Source organism: Kogia breviceps, chromosome 8 (assembly GCF_026419965.1).
Source record: "Kogia breviceps isolate mKogBre1 chromosome 8, mKogBre1 haplotype 1, whole genome shotgun sequence".
NCBI classification, from domain to species: Eukaryota; Metazoa; Chordata; class Mammalia; order Artiodactyla; family Physeteridae; genus Kogia; species Kogia breviceps.
This window is the reverse complement of record NC_081317.1, coordinates 35154650-35177390: the sequence shown is the minus strand read 5'-3', so window position 1 is coordinate 35177390 and position 22741 is coordinate 35154650. Positions and strand designations below refer to the sequence as shown.

Here is a 22741-nt window from a genome sequence, read left to right as displayed (position 1 = left end):
AAATGCTATTGGATATCCCAAGACTCCTTGGTAGGCCAGTACATTTATGAGCCTATTTAAACAGTGCGTGAGACTTGAGATATTTTGTACATTTTGCATTATGTTCTATCTTTTAAATATATTTAGATAAATATCATAGTAATAAGAGAATTGGGAAAGCCTAAGCTTTATTTTTTAACAAGTGAAAGTATGTATTTTAGTGTGAAACTGAATTTAGTTTTCTATGTCAATGTATTGTTTTTTAACCTTTTTACTATTAAAAATGTCATGCATTTTTGTTATAAAAATTTTAAACAATTCAAAAGTGTATGAAGTATAGTGAAAATCCTGTATTTTTCTTACTTTTAACACCCTGCATTTACATAACATAAATGCACAGAGCTACTTTTTCTCTAATTTACATGATATAAACTAGGTTGCAACCTGCATTTAGCGTTATGATCTAGTACAGTTATAACTTGCTAAACTAATAAACTTAGCACTGTAGTCTAGTACATTTATAACTTTTTTTTCTGTCAATTGTTTATGATCCAAGTGATCTATCTGGCTTTTGAGATCTATATTAAAGAACTTTAGTTAGTTTTGTAGTTAAAAATGGAAATTTTTAAATTCTAGTTCTTTTTCAAGTATGTTATTTCAGGAGCAAACAGCTCATTAATTTCCGTTTATGTAGTTACTGTGCTAAATTTATCTGTAATGGGTGTTAGAGAGCTACTCTCTCAAGGTTTTGTAGCCCTAATTGATATGGACTGTACTTTTCTAACACTCAAAATTTTTAATTTAGTTAGAATATTATAAACGAATGCTTAGTGTAGACAAGAATCAAAGTCAAAACAAATTTGACATATAACAGAAACATTAATCTCAAAAGGATGTGGAAATCATAAGATTTTCCCATAGAAATAGGTTTTTAATGGCCTTCACTATTTAGCAATATACATAGACCCTTGGATGAGCCTTGCTCAAAAAAATTCGTTCTTGAAGTCTTCAGAGGTTGTTTCAGCTTTGCTTTTCCTGGCCTTTCAGAACTAATCTTTGAGTCAAAGCTCAAATTTATTTGGGGGAAATCTCACTGTAAATTTTATTATATTCTGTCCCTTCATGTGGGCTTGGGGTTACATCAGTGATGAGACTGCATATGCCAGCCTTTTTTGGAAAGGGCTAGTAAAATTCAGTGTTTGCATATCCACGTGGAGCTGCTGATCTAGCACAGAAAAACTAGGTTCAGTTGCATTCTTGATCCCTTAGTAGTAAATTGTGGGGAAAACTGGACCCCTATTATCTTTGTTTTTTGGATTTTGGGAGGAAAAGGAAATGTTTGCAGCGTATTGATAATTATTCTAATAAGTTGCCGGTTATATTTAATGGTTTTCAACTTATACACAGAAGCTTTGGAAGAAGCTTTAGTATAAAGTATGCAGCAAATGTCATTTTAAATTTTGAATGATGAATTCCAAATTTAATTGATACAATTTAAAAAATAACCTTGAAAGCAGAAAGAAAGTGGGAATAAGCTAAGTAATTCTGTAGTTGAGTGGAGATATTTAGTTTTTGGTGTTTTTTTTTAATTACATGTTATGAATAGGAAATTTGAAACTGTATTAAAATAACTTTTTACATTGAGGGAAAAGTATTGAAAAGTATTGTTACTGTTGATGTTCTTGCTGTTATGTCATGGTCTATTATAGTTTTCAACTTGTTAGATAGTTAACTTTCACAGTAACATTTTCTACCTTACATTTTAAGTGCCTCTTCCAAATTTGATCTCTCTTAGTAACGTGTATGCGCTCGGATCTGGCATTGCATACTCCTGGGCAATTGGGCACCAGTGTCAGTCTCTGTTTCTGCAATAAAAGCATAATGCTCTGTTTATAACATCTTTCCTATATCCTAAACATGTCACAAGCTCAGATTGTGGCTTCAGGAAGCAAATCAGATTTAAGCATTTCCTAGGTTATGGGACATTAACTTAAGATTGAACTTAGATCTGTTGTGCAATATTTCACATTTAAAAAACATACTTTGTTAGCTAACAAGTAATAGCACAGTTTTGTGTTAGTGGTGTCATGACATGATTTTTGCTTTAAAATAAGATTAGTAACGTATTGGAACTATGTTAATATTTACATGTGCCTAGTTTATAAAGATTAGATAGAAAATATTAAGTGGGAAAATAGGAGAATACATGTAAACATATATTTCTTAAGAGTCACAAGTATCTGCCTAAGTAGAAGAGGAACCCATTAGTTTAAAAAAATACCCATTAATTCAAGTACAGTTAATATTTTTATAGCCATACAATAAATGAGGGTAACATACCAAGAAAAATCTAAAATTTTCTACTAAAATGAAAATTGTACATAATGTTTGAGATGGAGACCTATTAAATGTATACAAAGAAAAGATAAACACATTTTTGGAAGATGATTTAAGAAGTAACAAATTTCTTCGCAATATATTCACCAAATATTAGTTGCCTTAAGACATAGACCCCGCTGAAAATTTTTAAAGCGTCAAAACCGAGAGGGGTAAAAAGAGAACAGAGAAGGCTGGAGTGCCCCAGCCCCTACTTCCTCAGTGCTGGCCTCTCCATGGACGGGAGATGCCCCTTCAAGTGCTGGCCAGCCCTTGCATGAGTTGGCAAATACCAGCTTGGCCTCATATTTGAGAAGTGTGATCATAAATGTATAAATCCCATCAAAGAGCAGGAAAATCTGTTTTCAAATGAGAAAGATACAATGGTACAAACTTTAAAAATGAAAACTTTATTAGCCAATGAATGATAAACTATAGTTGGGATTCTAAAACTATGTTCTGAAATACAGGGTATTTATCCTTTAATTTTCTGGAAGGAACTTAGCTACCATGTTTTGATAAAGCTGCTCTTGTGAAATGTAGTTGATAATATATCTCTATAGCTATCACAGAGTCATTGTAAAATATCTGTAAGTTAGTTGGTATAGTTTATCTTATCATACTTTCTAGGACATAAGGGATTCAATGGTAATGTCAAAGTTTTATTAATAGACGACTCTGGACAGTAGTAGTATCAGCAACCTGTTTTCTTCTCTGAACTTTTCCAAACTTCCCAAATTTTCCTATGACATTGATTTCTAGAAAAGTAAAATTTAAAAGTACCTGTAATAACGTGCTGCTGCAGACCTTGTGTTCTAGCTCTCCCCTTTGATTTCTCCCTGTCAGGCCAGAAGCGAACTTCCAGAAGAGGGGAGCAGCAAGGATGGAGTGAGAGCCGGGGGACAGAGGTGACGCTGGATAGAGCAGAGCGGAGATCCTACAGGGAATATCGACCCTATGAGACAGAGAGGCAGGCAGACTTTACACCTGACAAGTTTACAGATGAAAAGTAAGTACTGCAGACCTCAGCCTGGAGGGTTGGGGGAACCAGAAGGATTTTCAGAGGACTACTAGCCTTTGCAACCTTTCTTTGGTGCCAGTCCTGGGAATATTTTGCTAATTTAAGTACCAAATTTAAGTACCAAATCATACTACCTTAGGTAACACGTGAAGCACCTTCCATTTATCTCATAGATGACCTGAGTCTTGGTTCAGCAAATCATTACACAATGAAAAATGGATTACTTATTGGTAACTATGAAAAGCATTCTTATAACAAACTATATAGGAGTATGCTAAACTGATTAAATTTTCTTTTGAAATTTAGGCCAGGGATATAATTATGTTCTTGATTTAGCAGTACTAATTTGGGCTACTAATGAATTTAAACAAATTCCTAGCCCCATGTCAGGTCAATAGGTTATCATGATGAATTGGACAAAAAAACGGATAAAATATGTGACACCAGTTTAAGGCTCCCATGCCTTCTCTAGAAAGTGCTCTGACCTGGAAGATGGTCTCAGGCTGGTGCAGCCTGACACCCTTCTGAGTAATGTGGCAGCATGTGGGCTATCATGCCCACCTATACACAGGAAGCAGTTCTTAGTGTCTTATGCTTGGCATTAACAAGATGGATGCTTGCTGCCTCAAGTTTTTAATTATTAAACCTGCATAGCACTGGGTTTAGATTAAAACAAAACAACTTGTGAATCACATTTAAAGGAAAAGAAAGTTAAAAAGGCTAAAAGAGACTAGAATAGTGTACGGTTTAATGTCAAGGGAGCCATTATTCCCAAAGTCTTTCAACTTCTTGACTACCTATTCCAATACACATTCAAAACAGAGATGGTATATCTGCCACCATGTTAGAGGATGAGGGCTAAAGAAAGGCTTAATTCTGCTTTTTTGGGTGATTAGTTCAAATTTGCTATGTAACAGCCGCAGTCTGCTTGCTTACAGAAAGCCTTCTGGATCAGAGCTGCTTATTTTGGGAAGCATTTGTGTATTTTTTTCCTTCACTGCAGGGATTTATTCTGTGGAAATACGGAAATTATAACTCATGTTTCCAGCTTTTTTAGTAGCAAAATTATGAGTTTTTTTAAAAGGATAAGTCTTTATATGTTACCATGAAAAAAACTGCCTATTAAGGGATGCCTGTTTTGGATACAGGAAGTTTTAAAAATTATATAAGGAATTCCCATATACCCTCATCCAGATTCTCCAATAACATTTTATCACATTTGCTTTATCATACCCCTCCTTCACTTTCTCCTTCTCTTTCTCCTCTCTCTCTCTCTCTCTCTCTCTCCTCTCCTCTCCTCTCCTCTCCTCTCCTCTCTCCTCTCTCCTCTCTCCCCTCTCCTCTCTCACAGACACACACACACACACACACACACACACCTCTTTTTTCCTTGGCATTTGAGAGTAAGGTGCAGGAATGTCTCTTTATCCCTAAATACTTTAAATATATTTCCTAAAAACATGGTACAATTATCAAACTCATTAACATTGATACAATACTACTATCTAATTCTCTAAATTATGTATGTAATCTACAGACTACTCAGATTGTACCAATTGTCCTAATAGTATCCTTCTAGCAGAAGAAAAACAATTTTGGTTCAGGATCCAGTCCAGGAATGTGCATTGCATTTAGTCTTCTTTAATTTAAAACAGCTCTTTAGTCTTCATTTATTTATGGATTTGACATTTTTTAAGAGTATGGACCAGTTATTTTGTAGAACAGCCCAGAATATGAGTTTGCCTGCTCAAATTCTTAATGCTCACCAACCTATTAAAAAAGAGGATAAGCTACATGTAAAAGAATGAAATTAGAACACTACCTAACACCATACACAAAAATAAACTCCAGATGGATTAAAAACCTAAATGTAAGACCAGACGCTATAAAGCTTTTAGAGGAAAACGGAGGAAAAACACTCTTTGACATAAACCATAGCAAGATCTTTTTTGACCCACCTCCTAGAGTAATGGAAATAAAAACAAAAATAAACAAATGAGACTTAGTTAAACTTAAAAGCTTTTGCACAGCCAGGGAAACCATAAACAAGATGAAAAGACAACCCTCAGAATGGGAGAAAAATATTTGCAAATGAAACAACAAAGGATTAATCTCCAAAATATACAAACAGCTCATGGAGCTCAATATCAATAAAACAAACAATCCAATTAAAAAATGGCTGGAAGACCTAAAGAGACATTTCATCAAGGAAGACATACAGATGGCCAAGAGGCACATGAAAAGATGCTCAGCATCACTAACTACTAGAGAAATGCAGATCAAAACTATAATGAGGTATCACCTCATGTGGTCAGAATGGCTATTATCAAAAAATCTAGAAACAATAAATGCTGGAAAGGATGTGGTGAAAAGGGAACCCTCCTGCATTGTTGGCAGAAATGTAAATTTATACCACCACTATGGAAAACAGTGCGGAGGATCCTTAAAAAACTAAAAATAGAACTACCATATGACCCAGCAATCCCACTACTGGGCATATACCCTGAGAAAACCATAGTTCAAAAAGAGACATGTACCACAATGTTCATTGCAGCACTATTTGCAATAGCCAGGACATAGAGGCAACCTAAATGTCCATCAACAGATGAATGGATAAAGAAGATGTGGCACATATATACAATGGAATATTACTCAGCCATAAAAAGAAATGAAATTGAGTTATTTGTAGTGAGGTGGATGGACCTAGAGTCTGTCATACAGAGTGAAGTAAGTCAGAAAGAGAAAAACAAATACCATATTCTAACGCATATATACGGAATCTAAAAAAAAAATGGTACTGACAAACCTAGTTGCAGGGCAGGAATAAAGATGTAGACATAAAGAACAGACTTGAGGACATGGGGTGGGAGGGGGAAGCTGGGGCGAAGTGAGAGCAGCATCGACATATATACACTACTGAATGTGAAATAGTTAACTAGTGGGAAGCAGCTGCATAGCACAGGGAGATCAGCTCGGTGCTTTGTGATGACCTAGAGGAGTGGGATAGGGAGGGTGGGAGGGAGGCCCAAGTGGGAGGGGATATGGGGCCATATGTATGCATATGGCTGATTCACTTTGGTGTACAACAGAAACTAACACAGTACTGTGAAGCAATTATACTCCAATAAAGATCTATTTTAAAAAAAGAATATACTTTATAAGAAGGGGATTATTAAAGAAGTAATTGAGCATGTATTTAATTGGGGGTCGGGTAAACCTGTGGGATAAAGAAAAATGATTTAAGGAATTAAAATAGACTAGAACACACAGGGTTATTTTTAGGGTCAGCTTCAGTTACTATTATATTATTAATGAATTCGGTTTTTTATCAGTATCTAATCTAGATTTCATGTAAATTTAGACCCGATTTTGACTATTGGCATTATTCTCCATATAGAGTTTTATGCTTCATTTCTCCTCAGTTTTTAGGTAGACTTCTTTTCTTTTACGGCCCTGTCCAACTTCCTGGTTAAGAACTTACTGTTACTTTTCATTTGCCATTGTTTTAGAACTCTGCTTTAGATATTTACTGTAATGTGGAATCAGATTCTACAACAGTCTCTATTTAAAATTTTGGTTTTGGTCCGGGGAGGTGGGAGACAGAAAAGCCAGCTTGGAGAATTGACTTAGGATGATGTTTCTTGAAAGAGACTGGCATAAAGTTAATGATTGGCACTTCTGTATTTCTTTATCTTTTTGAGTAAGGAGAATTGTGAGTTTTGTATCTTTTTATCCGTGATTGTATAGTAGCTTTTTTTTTTTTTTTTTTTTTTTGCGGTATGCGGGCCTCTCACTGTTGTGGCCTCCCCTGTTGTGGAGCACAGGCTCCGGACGCGCAGGCTCAGCGGCCATGGCTCACGGGCCCAGCCGCTCCGCGGCATGTGGGATCTTCCCGGACCAGGGCACGAACCCGTGTCCCCTGCACCGGCAGGCGGACTCTCAACCACTGCGCCACCAGGGAAGCCCCTGTATAGTAGCTTTTTAATGTAACATTTTCAGCCTGTTTCAGTAGACTGGAACACACCTCTAGTTCTGGTGTTTGAGCCACTAATGTCACTAGATTTCAATAAGTAATTTGTTGCTTTAAATGTTTTTAAAAGCCTTGACAAATTAAAAAATATAATTTTTCATATTAAACTAGGATTTAACAATGAAGAAGATGAGGCCCTTCCTGCAGAAGCTGTGAGTCTGGTGGAGGAGAGACAAGTCCTCATAAAAAGTGACAGTGACCAGATGGTAGCAGAGAATGGATGTGAGGAGAAGCGGGTGGTCAGGCCCTGGATCCAGTGGGTGTGGCAGGGAAAGAGTGAGAAAAGGCAGATTCTTGGCTTGGACACTTCCATGTTGTGAGTTAGGGACCGTAGTAGGAGCAAGGGGTCACTGTTGGTCATGTATCTTCAGGGCCATGGGGTGACATAGGGGGATGTCCAGGAAGTAACTGGCTTTGTGGCCTGAAATCAGAGAGACCCCCAAATGAGAGACACAGGATCATGTGAAGGGGCCATGTAGCATTAGCGTAGGGACGAGAACGATGTGTACAGGAAGTGGGGAGTCAGGGATGCTGGCGCTCTTAAGGACAAATGGGTAGGTATCCAGAAGATGGGATATCCAAGACATGTTCCATGAAAAAGGCAAGGTGTAGAACCTTTCCCTATATGTGACTCTGCAGTGTCTGCCTCTGAGAAGTGGAATTGTGTGGCCAAGAAGCAAGAGAAGTACCTTGTGAATGTTTGGGTATTACCTATTTCAAAAATCATTTTATAAGGATGAGCAGGGAAGGAGAAGCCAGAAAGGGCAGAGGAAAATTAGTGGTTGGCAGTGTCAAATGATGCATAAGGGTCAGATGACCTAGAGACAAAAGTTGCTATTGGATTTAATGACAAAGACGTCATCTTCAGCTATCTTCCTCATCTGTGGGCACTAGTTGTAATTAAACAACTGTACGTGCAGGGCTCAGAACAGTGCTAGAGATAGTATGTGCTCAGTAAATTTAACTATTAATTTTTTAATTCAAGATACACAATTCTTTCCAATATACTGTAGCCATAATGTCCTAGAATTTTTTTAATCAGAAAAAGCCTTAGCTCTTTAATCCAATTCACCGCTTTTTATTATACTCATCTCTTCCAAGACCAGTTGACAGGTTTGATCGAGAAAGACCACTGAGAGGACGTGGATGCCCAAGAGGGGGCATGCGAAGCAGAGGCAGAGGTGGCCCTGGGAACAGAGCTTTTGACAGTTTTGACCAGAGAGGGAAACGAGAATTTGAGAGATACAGTGGGAATGATAAAATGTAAGTTTCTTTGTAAATGCTATTTTCCCTTTAAGATCTTGGTGTGAATCTGTTGTGTGTTAATATTTAGTTGACTTTATTATATTAGTATGCAGTTATTCCTAAGGGAGCTGATCCTGGGACAGTTTTTATGATCAGCTTTTCTGATTTGAAGATTGACTGGAGACCAGCTTCCAGTTTAAGGGAATATTGTTTCTTTTTCCAGAGCAATCAGAACTGAAGACAACATGGGTGGATATGGAGTTCGCACCTGGGGATCAGGTAAAGATACCAGGTATGGTGCAAATGTGTATCTTATTTGAACCTACAATTAAGTGGAAATATCTGGATCTTTATTTGCCTGTCTTGAAAATTATGTCCTCTGTGTTATGCTTGCCATGTCTATACTTGTGTGCTTTACGTAGCAATTGAATTTAGGCTTTTGTTTCATGAGATAACTTTATAAAACAGTTTTGCTATGTTGCGGTTAGATTTGAAACTGCTTTCAAAATTCTTTTATATTATTTTAGCCAAGCAAATTGTATATTTGCTGATGCCCAAGCACATGGCACTGTATATTTGCATATGCCTCAGAATGCTTTTTAAATTCCTGGATATTCTATACTTTATTTTTCTGTGACCTTCCAAAGTTTTTGTATACATTGCATCTTTTTTTTTTTAAATAAGTTTATTTATTTATTTATTTATTTATTTATTTATTTTTGGCTGCTTTGGGTCTTCATTGCTGCGCACAGGCTTTTTCTAGTTGTGGCGAGTGGGGGCTACTCTTTGTTGCAGTGCAGGGCTTTTCATTGTGGCTTCTCTTGTGAAGCATGGGCTCTAGGCGCATGGGCTTTAGTAGTTGTGGCACACGGGCTCAGTAGTTATGGCTCGTGGGCTCTAGAGCACAGGCTCAGTAGTTGTGACACACGGGCTTTGTTGCTCTGCAGCATGTGGGATCTTCCCGGACCAGGGATCGTCCCCTGCATTGGCAGGCGGATTCTCCCTGCATCTTGATTTTATAAAATCATTTGCAGATCAAAGCTCAATGACAAGTTTCACCTGAGGTTCAAATATGACATTTCTCAGGCTTTATGATATCTCAGATCTGTGCCAGTTTTGCTATTTAGGGGAGGTACTTGGTTCTGCTATTTCTGTCATTTCAGGGCTGCAGGGAAGTATGAGGAATGGGTTGCTCCAGGATGTGTTGCAGGGAAGGCTTTACACAAGTTTGAAGGCTTGAGGGGATCCAGACTTCCACTTGTTTTCTTTTGAAGAATATAAGCTCTTTACATAAACTTTTTTTTCTTTTTTTTCTTTTTTTTTTTTTTGCGGTACGTGGGCTTCTCACTGTTGTGGCCTCTTCCGTTACGGAGCACAGGCTCTGGACGCGCAGGCTCAGCAGCCATGGCTCACAAGCCCAGCCGCTCCGCGGCATGTGGGATCTTCCCGGACCAGGGCACGAACCCATGTCCCCTGCATCGGCAGGTGGACTCTCAACCACTGTGCCACCAGGGAAGCCCTTTCTTAAATTTTTATCCTTAAAAACAAATGTACAAAATAAGATCAAATGTAAAATTAAATTTACTACCATTGCACATCTGTGTTGTCCTTGAAAGAAACTTGTTGAATGTTTGTCAATCTAGGGTTCTATAGAATCTCAAATACAGACCTTTTCATTTTGTTTTATTTTACTGTAATAGTATATTTTTTAAAAGTAATACGGGCACTTTCTGCATCATCTGATTTACTAGCTAATTTAATACTACCACCCCATTTCAGTTTGCATTTGAGTTTAAAATCATTTTGGCTCCAAGTGTTTACTTACTCTAGGAGGTAATTATTTACCTTGGAACATGAAGAAGTGACCACATGTGCTCCTGGCAGATGGTATGTCCCAATGTTAAAATGAAACGTGCCCCATGGCACTCATTTTGGATTGGTTTGTGAGTTATAAAAAATCAAAGCTCTTAGGTGGTAATAATGTATAATTGAAAGTTTTTTGTAGAATAAGACTTTAATTTCTTATTTAATACATTGAGATTTTGATTTGCCACCATGGTATAGTGCAGCTGAGTTATGATTAATGAGAAAACAGCAGAGGTGAGCCTAACAATAAGTGATGTGTTCATGGCTGACAAGGGCGAGTGCTGCACCGTGCATTGGAGGTATGAGGGTTTTGCTGTAGTTTAGTATTCCTGTTTGAAGACATTGACAGTATAACTAGATCTAAGGACAAGATGCTTTCAAAATGGTGTGACTGAGCCATTTCCATTGTTACTGGTTTTCTTCAAGAGTTTGACTGTTAGTACCTGAAAATAGAATTTTCTCCATTTGTAATAATTTTAAAAGTGTAATATCAGATATTATTTTCTTGATACTAACTGGAATAGACTCCCACAAATGCAGTTTTTAATAATACTGCCTTCCAACTTCTATTGTGAAGAGCCAAGACAGTTTTATGTAGTAATCAAGCAACACTGGATTAAATCTGTTCACTGTCATAGATTTGGTTAAGTATGAAGTCTGATTGAATTTGAACTAGTTAACAAAGCCTTGAGGTGTTTAAAATTGTTTTGTAACCATACTTGTGCAAACAGGCATTTTCTACATTAGTATAACTGAAGTCAAAATATAGACATAGGCCCTGGAGCTTTATCTTTCTTCTAATAAATCCAACATTGGTGATTTACTTTCAACAAAATAATAAAATTTGCCAAAATAAATTGTTGCTAATCTTGAGACTTACTTGTTTTGTAGTTTTCGTCATATGGTTCTATAAGCTATGGTTCTATTGAGCTATAAGCACAAAATTAGTTTTATGTTTATTCATAAAATAATTTAGGTCAATACAGGAGGGAGGTCTGTGATTTTTCTTCTAAATTGATTGACAGGTTTAAGAATTGCTGGTCTCTTTGTTTTGTATTCTGCTGCTTTTTTCTTCCCCTATATCATTATAGCCCTTTTATGATTTTTAATTGTTGAAAGCTATGAACTGTCAGTGAATCCATGTTTTTTATCCCCTTGGTTTATTACATGGCCAAGGGAATAAAGAGAAAGTTGGAGTAATACAGCACTGCCACTGCTGCTATACTCCTGGATGCTAAAAACTCCCATGACCCACAAGGGTCACGCTGATGTGTAGAGGCTGCTTTTGTTAAAGGACTTCTGCCAGGCAGAGCAGCAGGGATGTCCTTCCAAACAGGGAGAACATTTGATTTAAGACCTTTTTTAAAAGTAAAAATTATTTATTCATATTTTATGTTGGAAAACTGAGTTTTTTTTAAAGTTGATAACAGTGGCTTTGAGTTGAGAATTAAAATATTTTTAATGTAAAAACTCTATTCTTTTATTATAGTTCAATTTATGTTTATTTTAAAACAACCTGATTTTATGAAGATTTTTCCTGAACTGGGGATGAAAAAGTGCTGGGTTCTGGATGTACAGTGTAAAATATTTCTATTACATTGACCAATTTTAACATTTTCCTGAGAATGAAATTTCTTTTGCTGGTACTTTTTTAAAAGTAATGTTCAGATAGGATTAATATCAACATAAAAAAATTAAGGTTATGTATTTAAAATTCAAATTGTTTTTCACTGTGCTGTAATTTCTAATCTGTAGATTATGTATTTAGATGTGATTGTATGTAAGTTGATGTTTCAAAGCCTCATTTTTCTGGTATGGTTATCACCAGATTGTTTGTAATCCTACACATTCCTTTTTGTGGAATGTTTCCACTTTCTTGCCATTTTCTAAAGTTTGAAATGGCATATTCTTATCTATTTTAAGTCATTTAACACAGGTTGAAAATTTTTATGGCCCCTGTTAATATTTGGAATTTCCTAGGATAATAAGAGTTTTGAATAATTGTTCTGGTCCTTTACAATCTGTTTTTAATTTTAGGCCATTCATGGAAACTTGTATTTCTCAAAGTACTTTTCACACTTTGGGAAATAATTTATATTGATTAGCAATTAAGAGCATTTTTCTTCCTCTTTTTTATTTTGATTTGGGTTACCTGTATGTACATGTTAATTCCTTGAGGGATGTTTACTTAAGAAAAAGGACAATGAAATGTGTTTTTTTCTATCTTGAATATGTAAGGGCATTGATGTAAACAGATTTGTGTGACTAGAGTGGTTCTTTCTGCTTCGCAGTGACATGGACCCGGCTGCCCCCATGGAAGAGACCACAGTGGTGGAGGAGTCCCTGGGCCCCCTGGAGGAGGAATCTCCAGCCAAGTGGGTATTTCATTCATTTTCCCCATTGGGTTGTTGGTCTTTTTCTTAAAGATTTATAAGAGGTCTTCATAGAATAGGAAGCTCAGCCCTTCGTCATATTACAGAGGGTTATCTTCTTAATGTGTTAATGAATAATCAAACTAATTAATAGTTCAAATCATCTAATGAATGATTATTAATGATAATGGGTTGAATTCAAGTATTCTGTCCTGTGCCTACAACTTATTTTCCATCAGCAGCCTGTACTGTGACTAGTCTCTCTCCCTCCTCAGGACCCCCATCTTTTGTCCCTTTATTCTCTCCCGGTCCCTCCTTCCTCTTTTCTTCATGGAGCTTAGTTCCCTGGTCCATCTGTAGCACCCTTGCCAAGGCTTTAAACTCCCTTGCCTCTTGGGTCTATGAGTACCTTGCTAGCAAATGCACCCACCTCCTGGACAACCGGTAGCCATCTGCCTTCTTTCTGCCTGCATCCTCCTGGGCTTCTTCCCTTGTGGTAAAATAGAGGCACCATCCCTCCACCAGCCTCTCCAGCGTTTGGATCCCATTTCCTACTGACTTCAGAGAAATCTCACTATCAGTTTGCTCCTTCATTTTTAGATATACTCACTTCCTTCCTCCCAACTCTGGTCTTATCAACATTTTATCTGCGCTCAATCTCTCCTGTTTTAAGCCTTTCGTTGCCCCTACATTCACATTCAGCTGCCTTTTTCAGGGTTATGTGCATTCTTTCTTCATTTCCTCCCCTTCACTTCATCCTCACTTCACTCCAGGTCTGGCTTTGTCCTCACTGCCCTTCTGAAACAGTCACCACATGTCTCCAGACATAACAGATGTTTCGGTCTGCATCTTTCTTGACCTCTCAGAACATTTGACTTTACAGGCATACCTCAGAGATATTGTGGGTTTTATTCCAGACCACCTCAATAAAGCGAATATCACAATAAAGTGAGTCACACGATTTTTTTGGTTTCCCAGTGCATATAAAAGTTATGTTTAGACTATACTGTAGTCTATTAAGTATGCAATAGCATTATGTCTAAAAAAACCAGTATACATACCTTAATTTAAAAATACTTTATGGCTAAAAGGTACTAACCTTTTTAACATATTTATCATCTCAGCCTTCAATGAGTCATAATCTTTTTGCTGGTGGAGGGTCTTGCCTTGATGATGGCTGCTGACTGATGAGGGTGGTGGTTGCTAAAGGTTGGGGTGACTGTGCAGTTTCTTAGAATAAGACAGCAATGAAGTTTGCCATATTGACTGACTCTTCATTTGAACACTTAGAGGCCATTATAGGGTTATTAATTGGCCTAATGTCAATACTGTTGTGTCTCAGGGAATAGGGAGGCCCCAGAAGAGGGAGAGAGATGGGAAGGCCAGTTAGTGGAGCAGTCAGAACACATACAACATTTATTGATTATGTTCACTGTCTTATGTGGGTGCAGTTTGTGGCACCCCAAAACAATTACAATAGTAACACCTTTGTATCATTGGTCACAGATCACCATGACAAATATAATAATAATGAAAAAGTTTGAAATATTTCAAGAATTACCAAAATGTGACACAGAGACGTCAAGTGAGAAAATGCTGTTGGGAAAATGGTGCTGCTAGACTTGCCCAATGCAGGGCTGCCACAGATATTCAATATGTTAAAAAGGCAGAATCTGTGAAGTGCAATACAACAAGGTATGCCTGTGTTGATTTCCTCTTAACCACCACCTCCCATTGGTTTCTTCATTCTTCTGGCTTGCTCTCTGCTGCTCAGTTCCTCCTTTGCAGACTCATCCTTGTCTTTCTGCTGTATTAAAATGCTGAGTTCTTCAGGGCTCTGTCTTAGGCCTTCTTCTCTGTGTCTAGTGTCTCTTTATAGGGTCTCATGCACTCCTGCAGCTTGAATTGTCATTTATCCCCTGACTCCAGAATATATACCTCTGGCTCCAACCTTCAACATGGACTCCAGGCCCATGTGTCCATCTGCCTCCTAGACACCTCGCCATGGGCATCCCAAATGCACCTCATGCTCGGTGTGGCCAGGACTGAGGTCCACAAGCCCCCACCCTCATTAGGTGTTTCTGTTTTGTGGAACGGCATTGCCATTCATCCAGTTGCACAAATCAGAAACCTAGGAGTCATTCTTGAGATTTCCTTCTTCTTGACTCACTGTCTCCCCAAAATCCAATCTGTCACCGTGCCCTGAGGATTTGTACCCTTTTATATCTACCATCTCCACTCACCATCATAGTCTCTGCTACTGCTATCTGCTCTCTCACCAGAGCTCCTAATGGAGCTCCTTGCATTCTCACATTCTACCAACCCACCTGTTTCACACCAAAGTGGCTTTCACACTACCATTCTGATCATCATGCCCCCACCCCTCGAGTAAGACCCTCCCCCTGGTGGCTTCCTGTCCTTTTTCTGTCCCTTGCCCTGACCTGCACAGTCCTGCATGATCTGGCCCATGAGGAGCCCTCAAGTTCAACCACTCCTGTGCCTTCTCCAGGTTCACTATGTGGCCCTTATTTCATGTTCCCAAGCACCTTTCTCCAGCTCCTATGCCACACCTGCAAAAGAGCTTTTGCAAGTGCTGTTTCCTTGTTTTTCTGTACCTCTCCTCCACACCCCCTTCACCCTTCACCTATTTATTTAACTCTTACTCATCCTTCAGCTGCGAAGAGGCAATGCTTAAGAGCAGAGACTCTGAGCCAGTGTTCTGGGTTCAAATCCCAGCTCTGCCATTTATTAGTTTGGCTAAGTTTTTTAATCTTTCTGTGCCTCAGTTCTCTTCATCTGTAAAATGGGAATAATAATAACACCTACATCAGAAGGCTGTTATAAGGATTGGTTGAGTGTGTATGTGTTTCACGTAGAGTGGGGCCTGGCATGTAGTTAGTGGTGTATAAATACCTACTATTATTATTATTACTTATTACAAGAGTAAAGTGCTATGACTGATGATTGTGAAAGCTGTTACTTTACTATTCAAAACAACTAAGTAATGTATTTAATTAAAGAAATAGATTAATAGTTAATATGAATATTTAGACAGTAAGTTAACTAAGAAAATAAATCAACAGTGTATATGAATGTTAAGAAATGAGTTAACTAGATAACCTTCAGGAAAAATTGGATCCTTTTTGAGCGAGTAAACCATTTATACAAATTCAGGTAATATAAAGCAGAATAATAGAGAGTAAATTATAGCATAATTGTAATCTTTAGCATTGATTGAGGTACTCTAGCATTCATAATATTGGACAAAATAATTCTTTCAATTAGTTATTCTGAAAGCCAAAATAATACTTAATGATTTTGTTGGCTGTCTGCAATATCCTAGTGGAGCTAGTCAGCAAATCTCTCTCCCTCTGCTGAACACGCCGGACAGCGAGCATCCAGTTAAAATTGCAGGAGCTGCAGTGCACCGCAGCTGCAGTCTAGTGACCAACCACACTGAGAAATTCTTGCTTCTGCACTGCCTTGTCAAATTTTAAAATTATTACTAACATTTCTAGTAATACAATCATAGTTTTTTATAATTTCAAAATTAGGCTTGTATATGCATTCTAGGATGGAGATGCTCTCTGATCTTGGCTTTGTCAGGATATTGATCTAACACCCAAGCTTTCAGTGTTCAGCCAGAATGTATATTCAGTGCAACTCTTGGTTTAGAACTTCTTGGTAGGTGAATTTAATGTACCCGTGCTTATTTTCAAACCTGCAACCCAAAGTACATACATTTTCCTCAGATTGGACACATTTTGTCAACAGTTGTATGTGGTATGCCCTTCCTTCCTTCTTTGTTTCACTACAGAAGTATTACATGTTTCTTGTCACACGGTGTTCTAATGTCCAAGGATACCTGTGACAGTTTCCTGTTTTGCTTTAAGAGTAAGTATAACATTTATTGAGCATTTCTTGTGTGCCAGAAACTGCTCTAAATGAGTCTATGGCTTAACTCATTTAACCCTTTGCTGCCTGTGAAGGAGAAGGTACTGTTCCTATTCTAATGCTGAGACATACAGGTTAAACAACTTGTAGTAAGTGTCAGAGCCAGAATTTGAACCAGGTATTGTGGCACAAACATTCATGTTCTTAACTGTACTGAGTGGTAGGAATGGTTAAAAGTGCCATTTAGACTAACTTGCTATTAAGAACTGCAAATGGGAGAAGGTGGTTCTGTAAGCAGGGGAAGAGCTGCCAGGATCACTGAGGATTTCCCTATTGAGTAACATGGATCAACAACTCCCTTCCATCCTTAAAAATTTAAAACTCTATGAAAAGAAAATGGTGAGGAAGCATTATTAAAAAATATCTGCAATGAATTATTTTGTACTTTGTTTCCAAGGGTATTTGCTTAGACAATGAAAATTGTTATGTAATGAGTCTTCTTAAAGCAGGACCACACCTCTTTAAAATTTTTATTGCAAATTTATGAGGAGCTCAAAGTTTATCATGAAATTCACTTCCCTTTCAGTACTTTTTTTTTTTTCTTTTATTACTTTTTGGCTGCGTAGGGTCATAGTTGGGGCACGCGGGATCTTTCATTGCAGCACGTGGTCTCTTCTTTGCAGCGCTCGGACTTCTCTCTAGTTGAGGCGCTCGAGTTTTCTCTCTAGTTGCGGCGCACAGGCTCCAGGGTGCATGGGCTCTGTAGTTGTGGTGCACGGGTTCCAAAGTGTGTGGGCTCTGTAGTTTGTGGCACATGGGCTCTCTCCTTGAGGTACACGAGCTTAGTAGTTGTGGTGAGCGGGCTTAGTTGCCCTGTGGCATGTGGGATCTTAGTTCCCTGACCAGGGATCAAACCCACATCCCCTGCATTGGAAGGCGGATTCTTTACCACTGGACCACCAGGGAAGTCACCCTTTCAGTACTTTGGAAGGAAGTAGGAGGTATTATTTACATGTTAGGTCAGATCCACTTGCCGCAGTTAAGTGTTCAGTGAGTAAAGTTTTATTTCTAGAACCCACTTTCCTTGATTCACTGCACATTTTCATTCAGGTGAAAAAGTATTGCCTGAATGGAAGTTTGGACATTTGAATTGATGATTTGTGTGCTTCCTCTGTCCGTATCTTGACTATCTTCCATCTAAGCATTTTTTTCTGCCATCTTATTCCCTAAATAGCACAGTGGTTAAATGCGGGCTTTGGAGGTAGAATGAATGGATATGAAACTTGGCTCTTTCATTTATTTATTCGTTGTATAACCTGTCTCCTTGATTTTTTTTACCTGTAAAATGGAGCTGTTAATTTTAACTAACTTGTGGCATTAATTATCATAAGCAAATTAATGTAAAGCACTTTGAATAGCATCTGGCACCTAGTAAACATACAGTAACTATTAGCATTATTATCCCATTTATTTCTACATAAAGATAACTGTTGTTAAAACAGTTCTATTTCTTCTGTAATTTTACCCATTTAGAAACAAAATGTATAATTATCAAATATGCATACAGCATTGTTCACATTACAAGTCATAGATTTGATGACTTATATCTATAAGCAGTTTGATGGAAAATTCTCTCCAAAAATTTTTTATCGTATTGGGTGGGCCAAAAGTTTCATTTGGTTTCTTCTGTAAGATGGCTCTAGTAGCACTTAGTTGTCTTTAACTTCATTGGAAATAGTTTTGTTACATTGTATGTGACAGCTGACATATCAGCGTGCATTTAAAAAAGACAAAAATTGGTGAATTTTTGTGTAGCCATTTTAATATTGAAGATGGAAAGAAAAAGCAACATTTTTGGCATATTATGCTTTATTATTTCAAGAAAGGTAAAAACGCAACTGAAATGCACAAAAAGATTTGTGCAGTGTATGGAGAAGGTGCTGTGACTGATCAAATGTGTCAAAAGTGGTTTGCAAAGTTTCGTGCTGGAGATTTCTCGCTGGACAAAGCTCCACAGTTCGGTAGACCAGTTGAAGTTGATAGCAATAAAATCAAAACAATAATTGAGAGCAATCAGTGTTATTCCACGTGGGAGATAGCCAACATACTTAAAGTATCCAAATCAAACGTTGAAAATCATTTGCACCAGCTTAGTTATGTGAATCACTTTGATGTTTGGATTCCACATAAGCGAGAAAAACCTTCTTGACCCTATTTCTGCATGCGATTCTCTACTGAAATGTAATGAAAACACTCCGTTTTTAAAACAAATTGTTGGGGACTTCCCTGGTGGCACAGTGGTTAAGAACCCACCTGCCAATATAGGAGACACGGGTTCAAGCCCTGGTCTGGGAAGATCCCACATGCTGCGGAGCAACTAAGCCAGTGCGCCACAACTACTGAGCCTGTGCTCTAGAGCCTGCGAGCCACAACTACTGCAGCCCGCGTGCCTAGAGCCTGTGCTCTGCAGCAAGAGAAGCCACTGCAATGAAGAGTAGCCCCCGCTCACTGCAACTAGAGAAAGCCTGCACCCAGCAGCAATGAAGACCCAACGCAGCCAAAAGTAAATTAATTAATTTTAAAAAAATTGTGACAGGCGATGAAAAGTGAATACTGTACAACAATGTGGAATGGAAGAGATCGTGGGGCATGCAAAATGAACTACCACCAAAGGCCGGTCTTCATCGAAAGAAGCTGATGTTGCGTATATGGTGGGATCAGAAGGGAGTCCTCTATTATGAACTTCTGGAAAACCAAACGATTAATTCCAACAAATACTGCTCCCAATTAGACCAACTGAAAGCTGCACTCAGTGAAAAGCATCCAGAATGAGTCAACAGAAAATGCATAATCTTCCATCAGGATAATGCAAGACCACATGTTTCTTTGATGACCAGGCAAAAACTGTTACAGCTTGTCTGGGAAGTTCTGATTCATCTGCTGTATTCACCAGACATCGCACCTTCGCATTTCCATTTATTTTGGTCTTTACAATATTCTCTTAATGGAAAAAAATTCAATTCCCTGGAAGACTATAAAAGGCACCTGGAACAGTTCTTTGCGCAACAAGATAAAAAGTTTTGGAATTATGAAGTGGCCTGGAAAATGGCATAAAATAGTGGAACAAAAGCGTGAATACGTTGTTCAATAAAGTTCTTGGGGAAAATGAAAAATGTGTCTTTTTTTTTAACTTAAAATACCGAAGGCACTCTTTGGCCCACCTGATGAACCAAGAACCGTAAAGGTCTTTGAATTACTCAAAAGGGAATTGTTAAATTTAGAGTGATAGCAGTTATGTTGCTTTTATAAGTGTTAGAAATATACTTGTATTAGTCCTTCCTGGAACTGAGAATTAGTTATATCTCTTCCTGTTGAATATCCAGTCTTTGCTAAAATGGCAGTTAAAAACTACATTCAGAGCTGATTCAAATGGGAAATGGAATCTGCCTTACAGAAGTGTCATAGAATGTGTTTTGTTTGTTTAGAGTGTGTTTTTTATAATTATTTTTGGTCAATAGGCAATGAAGTTAAGGAGCCTGTCCTTGGTGATTTTATACTGCTCCCAAAATGGCTTGTTGAAATGGCAGGTGATAAAGGAGAATGCATGGGGGCATCTGTAAGAATACCTTCGAATGAGGCACATCTGAGTGAAGGATGTCAGGCTGATCACTTTCATGGATGGAATCACTTGTGGCAGATGCTCTATTCTGAACTACACTATTTGCTTTATTTTGGGTGTCTGTCACTTCAGGGCTGTATTTCTTACATGCCTTCTACTTTTTCTAGTCGTTTATGTTTAGATATATTTTTTAAGACAAACAAACAAACAAAAATACTTCTTTTGTGGTCTTAACACAAAATCTGTTCTTATTGAACTTTCTGGAATTTATTAACTTCTATTAGGTTATCTTAGTTATGAAAGAATCCTCAAATTCATAGCATCCGGTTCCACAGATTTCTTAATTCTATCACAAGTAGGCTACAGAAACCCTCATGATTCCTTAGTATTTCTTTATTTTTAGCTCTTTTTGTTAAAAGTTATAGAAAAAATATATATAAAATAAGAATAGTATATTGAAACTCCAAGTAAGTTATTCAGCTAAACTGTTAGCAAATCATGGTCATTCTTGTTTCATGTATTTCTCTACCTACTTCCTCTACCTCCAGGATATATTATATATTATCCAAAAATGTTTCAAAATGTTATATCTAAAAGACTTCCTTTAAAAAAAACATAACTGGAATATTATTATCCCATCTAAAATTTTTTAACAATTCCTTAATTTCATTAAATATCTAGACAGTTTGTCAGTTTCCCTGATTATCTCAAAATATTTTTTAAAACAACTTATTTGTTTGAATTAATATTGAAATATACATTTTAATTTTTATGTTTCTTACATCTCTTTTAAAAACAGCTTTATTGAGATACAATCCAAATCCAATAAACAGCACATATTTAGAATGTATAGTTTTACAAGTTTGACGTCCATAAACAATCAAAATAATGAGCACATCTATCAACCCAAAAAGTTTCCTTGTGTCCCTTTGTAATCCCTCCATCCTGCCCCTTTCCCCCAGGCAACAAGTGATCTACTTTTTTGTCATTAACGATTAGTTTGCAATTGCTATAATTTCATATAAATGGAAGCATACAGCGTGTATTCTTTTTGTATTCTTTTTTTGTCTATATTCTTTCACTGAGCATGCATATTTTAAGATTCATTCAGGTTGTTGAATGTATCAGTAGTTCCTTCCTATTTATTGTTGAGCAATATTTCATTTTACAGATAGACCACTATTTGTTTATCCATCTGCCTGATGATGATCATTTGGGTTGTTTCCAGTTTTTGCTATTATAAATAAAGCTACTATGAACATGTCTGTGTGTGCCTTTCTGTGGATACACATTTTCATTTCTCCTGAGTGAAATGGCAGGTGTTTATGTAACTTTTTTAGAAACTGCCAAACTCATTTTCAAAGTGGTTGTTCCAGTGTTTATAATTTTTAGGCATTATAATAGGTGTATATCTCATTGTGGTTTTAATTTGCATTTCCCTAATGACTAATGATGTTGAGCCTCTCTTCACGGGTTATTTGCCATCTGTATGTCTTCTTTAATAGTCTGTTGAAATCATTTGCTCATTTTATAATTGGTTTGTTTTCTTATTACTGAGTTCTTCATATATTCTGGATTCAAATTCTCTATCAGATACATGACTTGCAAATATTTTCTCGAAATCTGTGGCCTGATTTTTTATTCTCTTGACAATGTCATATTTTTTTAATGATGACCACCCATTTTCTTTCTTTTTTTTTTTTAATATTTATTTATTTATTTAGGTTGTGCCAGGCCTTAGTTGTGGCATATGGGATCTTCGTTGCAGCATGTGGGATCTTTAGTTGTGGCCTGTGGGCTTCTTAGTTGCAGCTTGCATGCTGGATCTAGTTCCCTGACCAGGGATCAAACCTGTGCCCCCTCCATTGGGAGCATGGAGTCTTACCCTCTGGACCACCCAGGAAGTCCCCTCTTGACAGTGTCTTTTGAAGAGTAGAAATTTTTAATTTTGAGGAAGTTCAATTTATCAATTCTTTCATTGATCATGATTTTGGTATGACATCTTTTCCTAATCTAATACCACAAATGTTTTCTCCTATAAGTTTTATAATTTTGGGTTTTATATTGAGGTCTATCATTCATTTTTAAAAATTAACATTTGGTCCATTTTGAGTTGACTTTTATATACAATGTGAGGTATGGATAAATGTTCCCTCCTTTTTTTTTTTTTGCACATGCATATCTAGTTATTCCAGCATACTGAAAACCATTATTTGAAAATCAATTGCCCATGTATGTGTGGGCCTATTTCTCTATAGTCTGTTCCATTGGTCTGCCAATATCAAACTATCTTGATTACCCTTAAGTCGCTTTTAATCTATGTGGCTTCTCTTTTTTTT

General features: G+C 37.3%; 1 protein-coding gene across 1 annotated transcript in view; it reads left to right on the top strand.

Annotated features, from left to right (window-relative positions):
• HABP4 (hyaluronan binding protein 4) overlaps nucleotides 1–22741 on the top strand; it is a 41244-nt gene that overhangs the window by 1769 nt on the left and 16734 nt on the right. The window contains exons 2-5 of the mRNA XM_059071769.2: nucleotides 3202–3364; nucleotides 8508–8669; nucleotides 8875–8943; nucleotides 12809–12892. Coding sequence (XP_058927752.1) covers nucleotides 3202–3364; nucleotides 8508–8669; nucleotides 8875–8943; nucleotides 12809–12892 — 478 coding nt within the window. The remainder of the gene's footprint in view (nucleotides 1–3201; nucleotides 3365–8507; nucleotides 8670–8874; nucleotides 8944–12808; nucleotides 12893–22741) is intronic.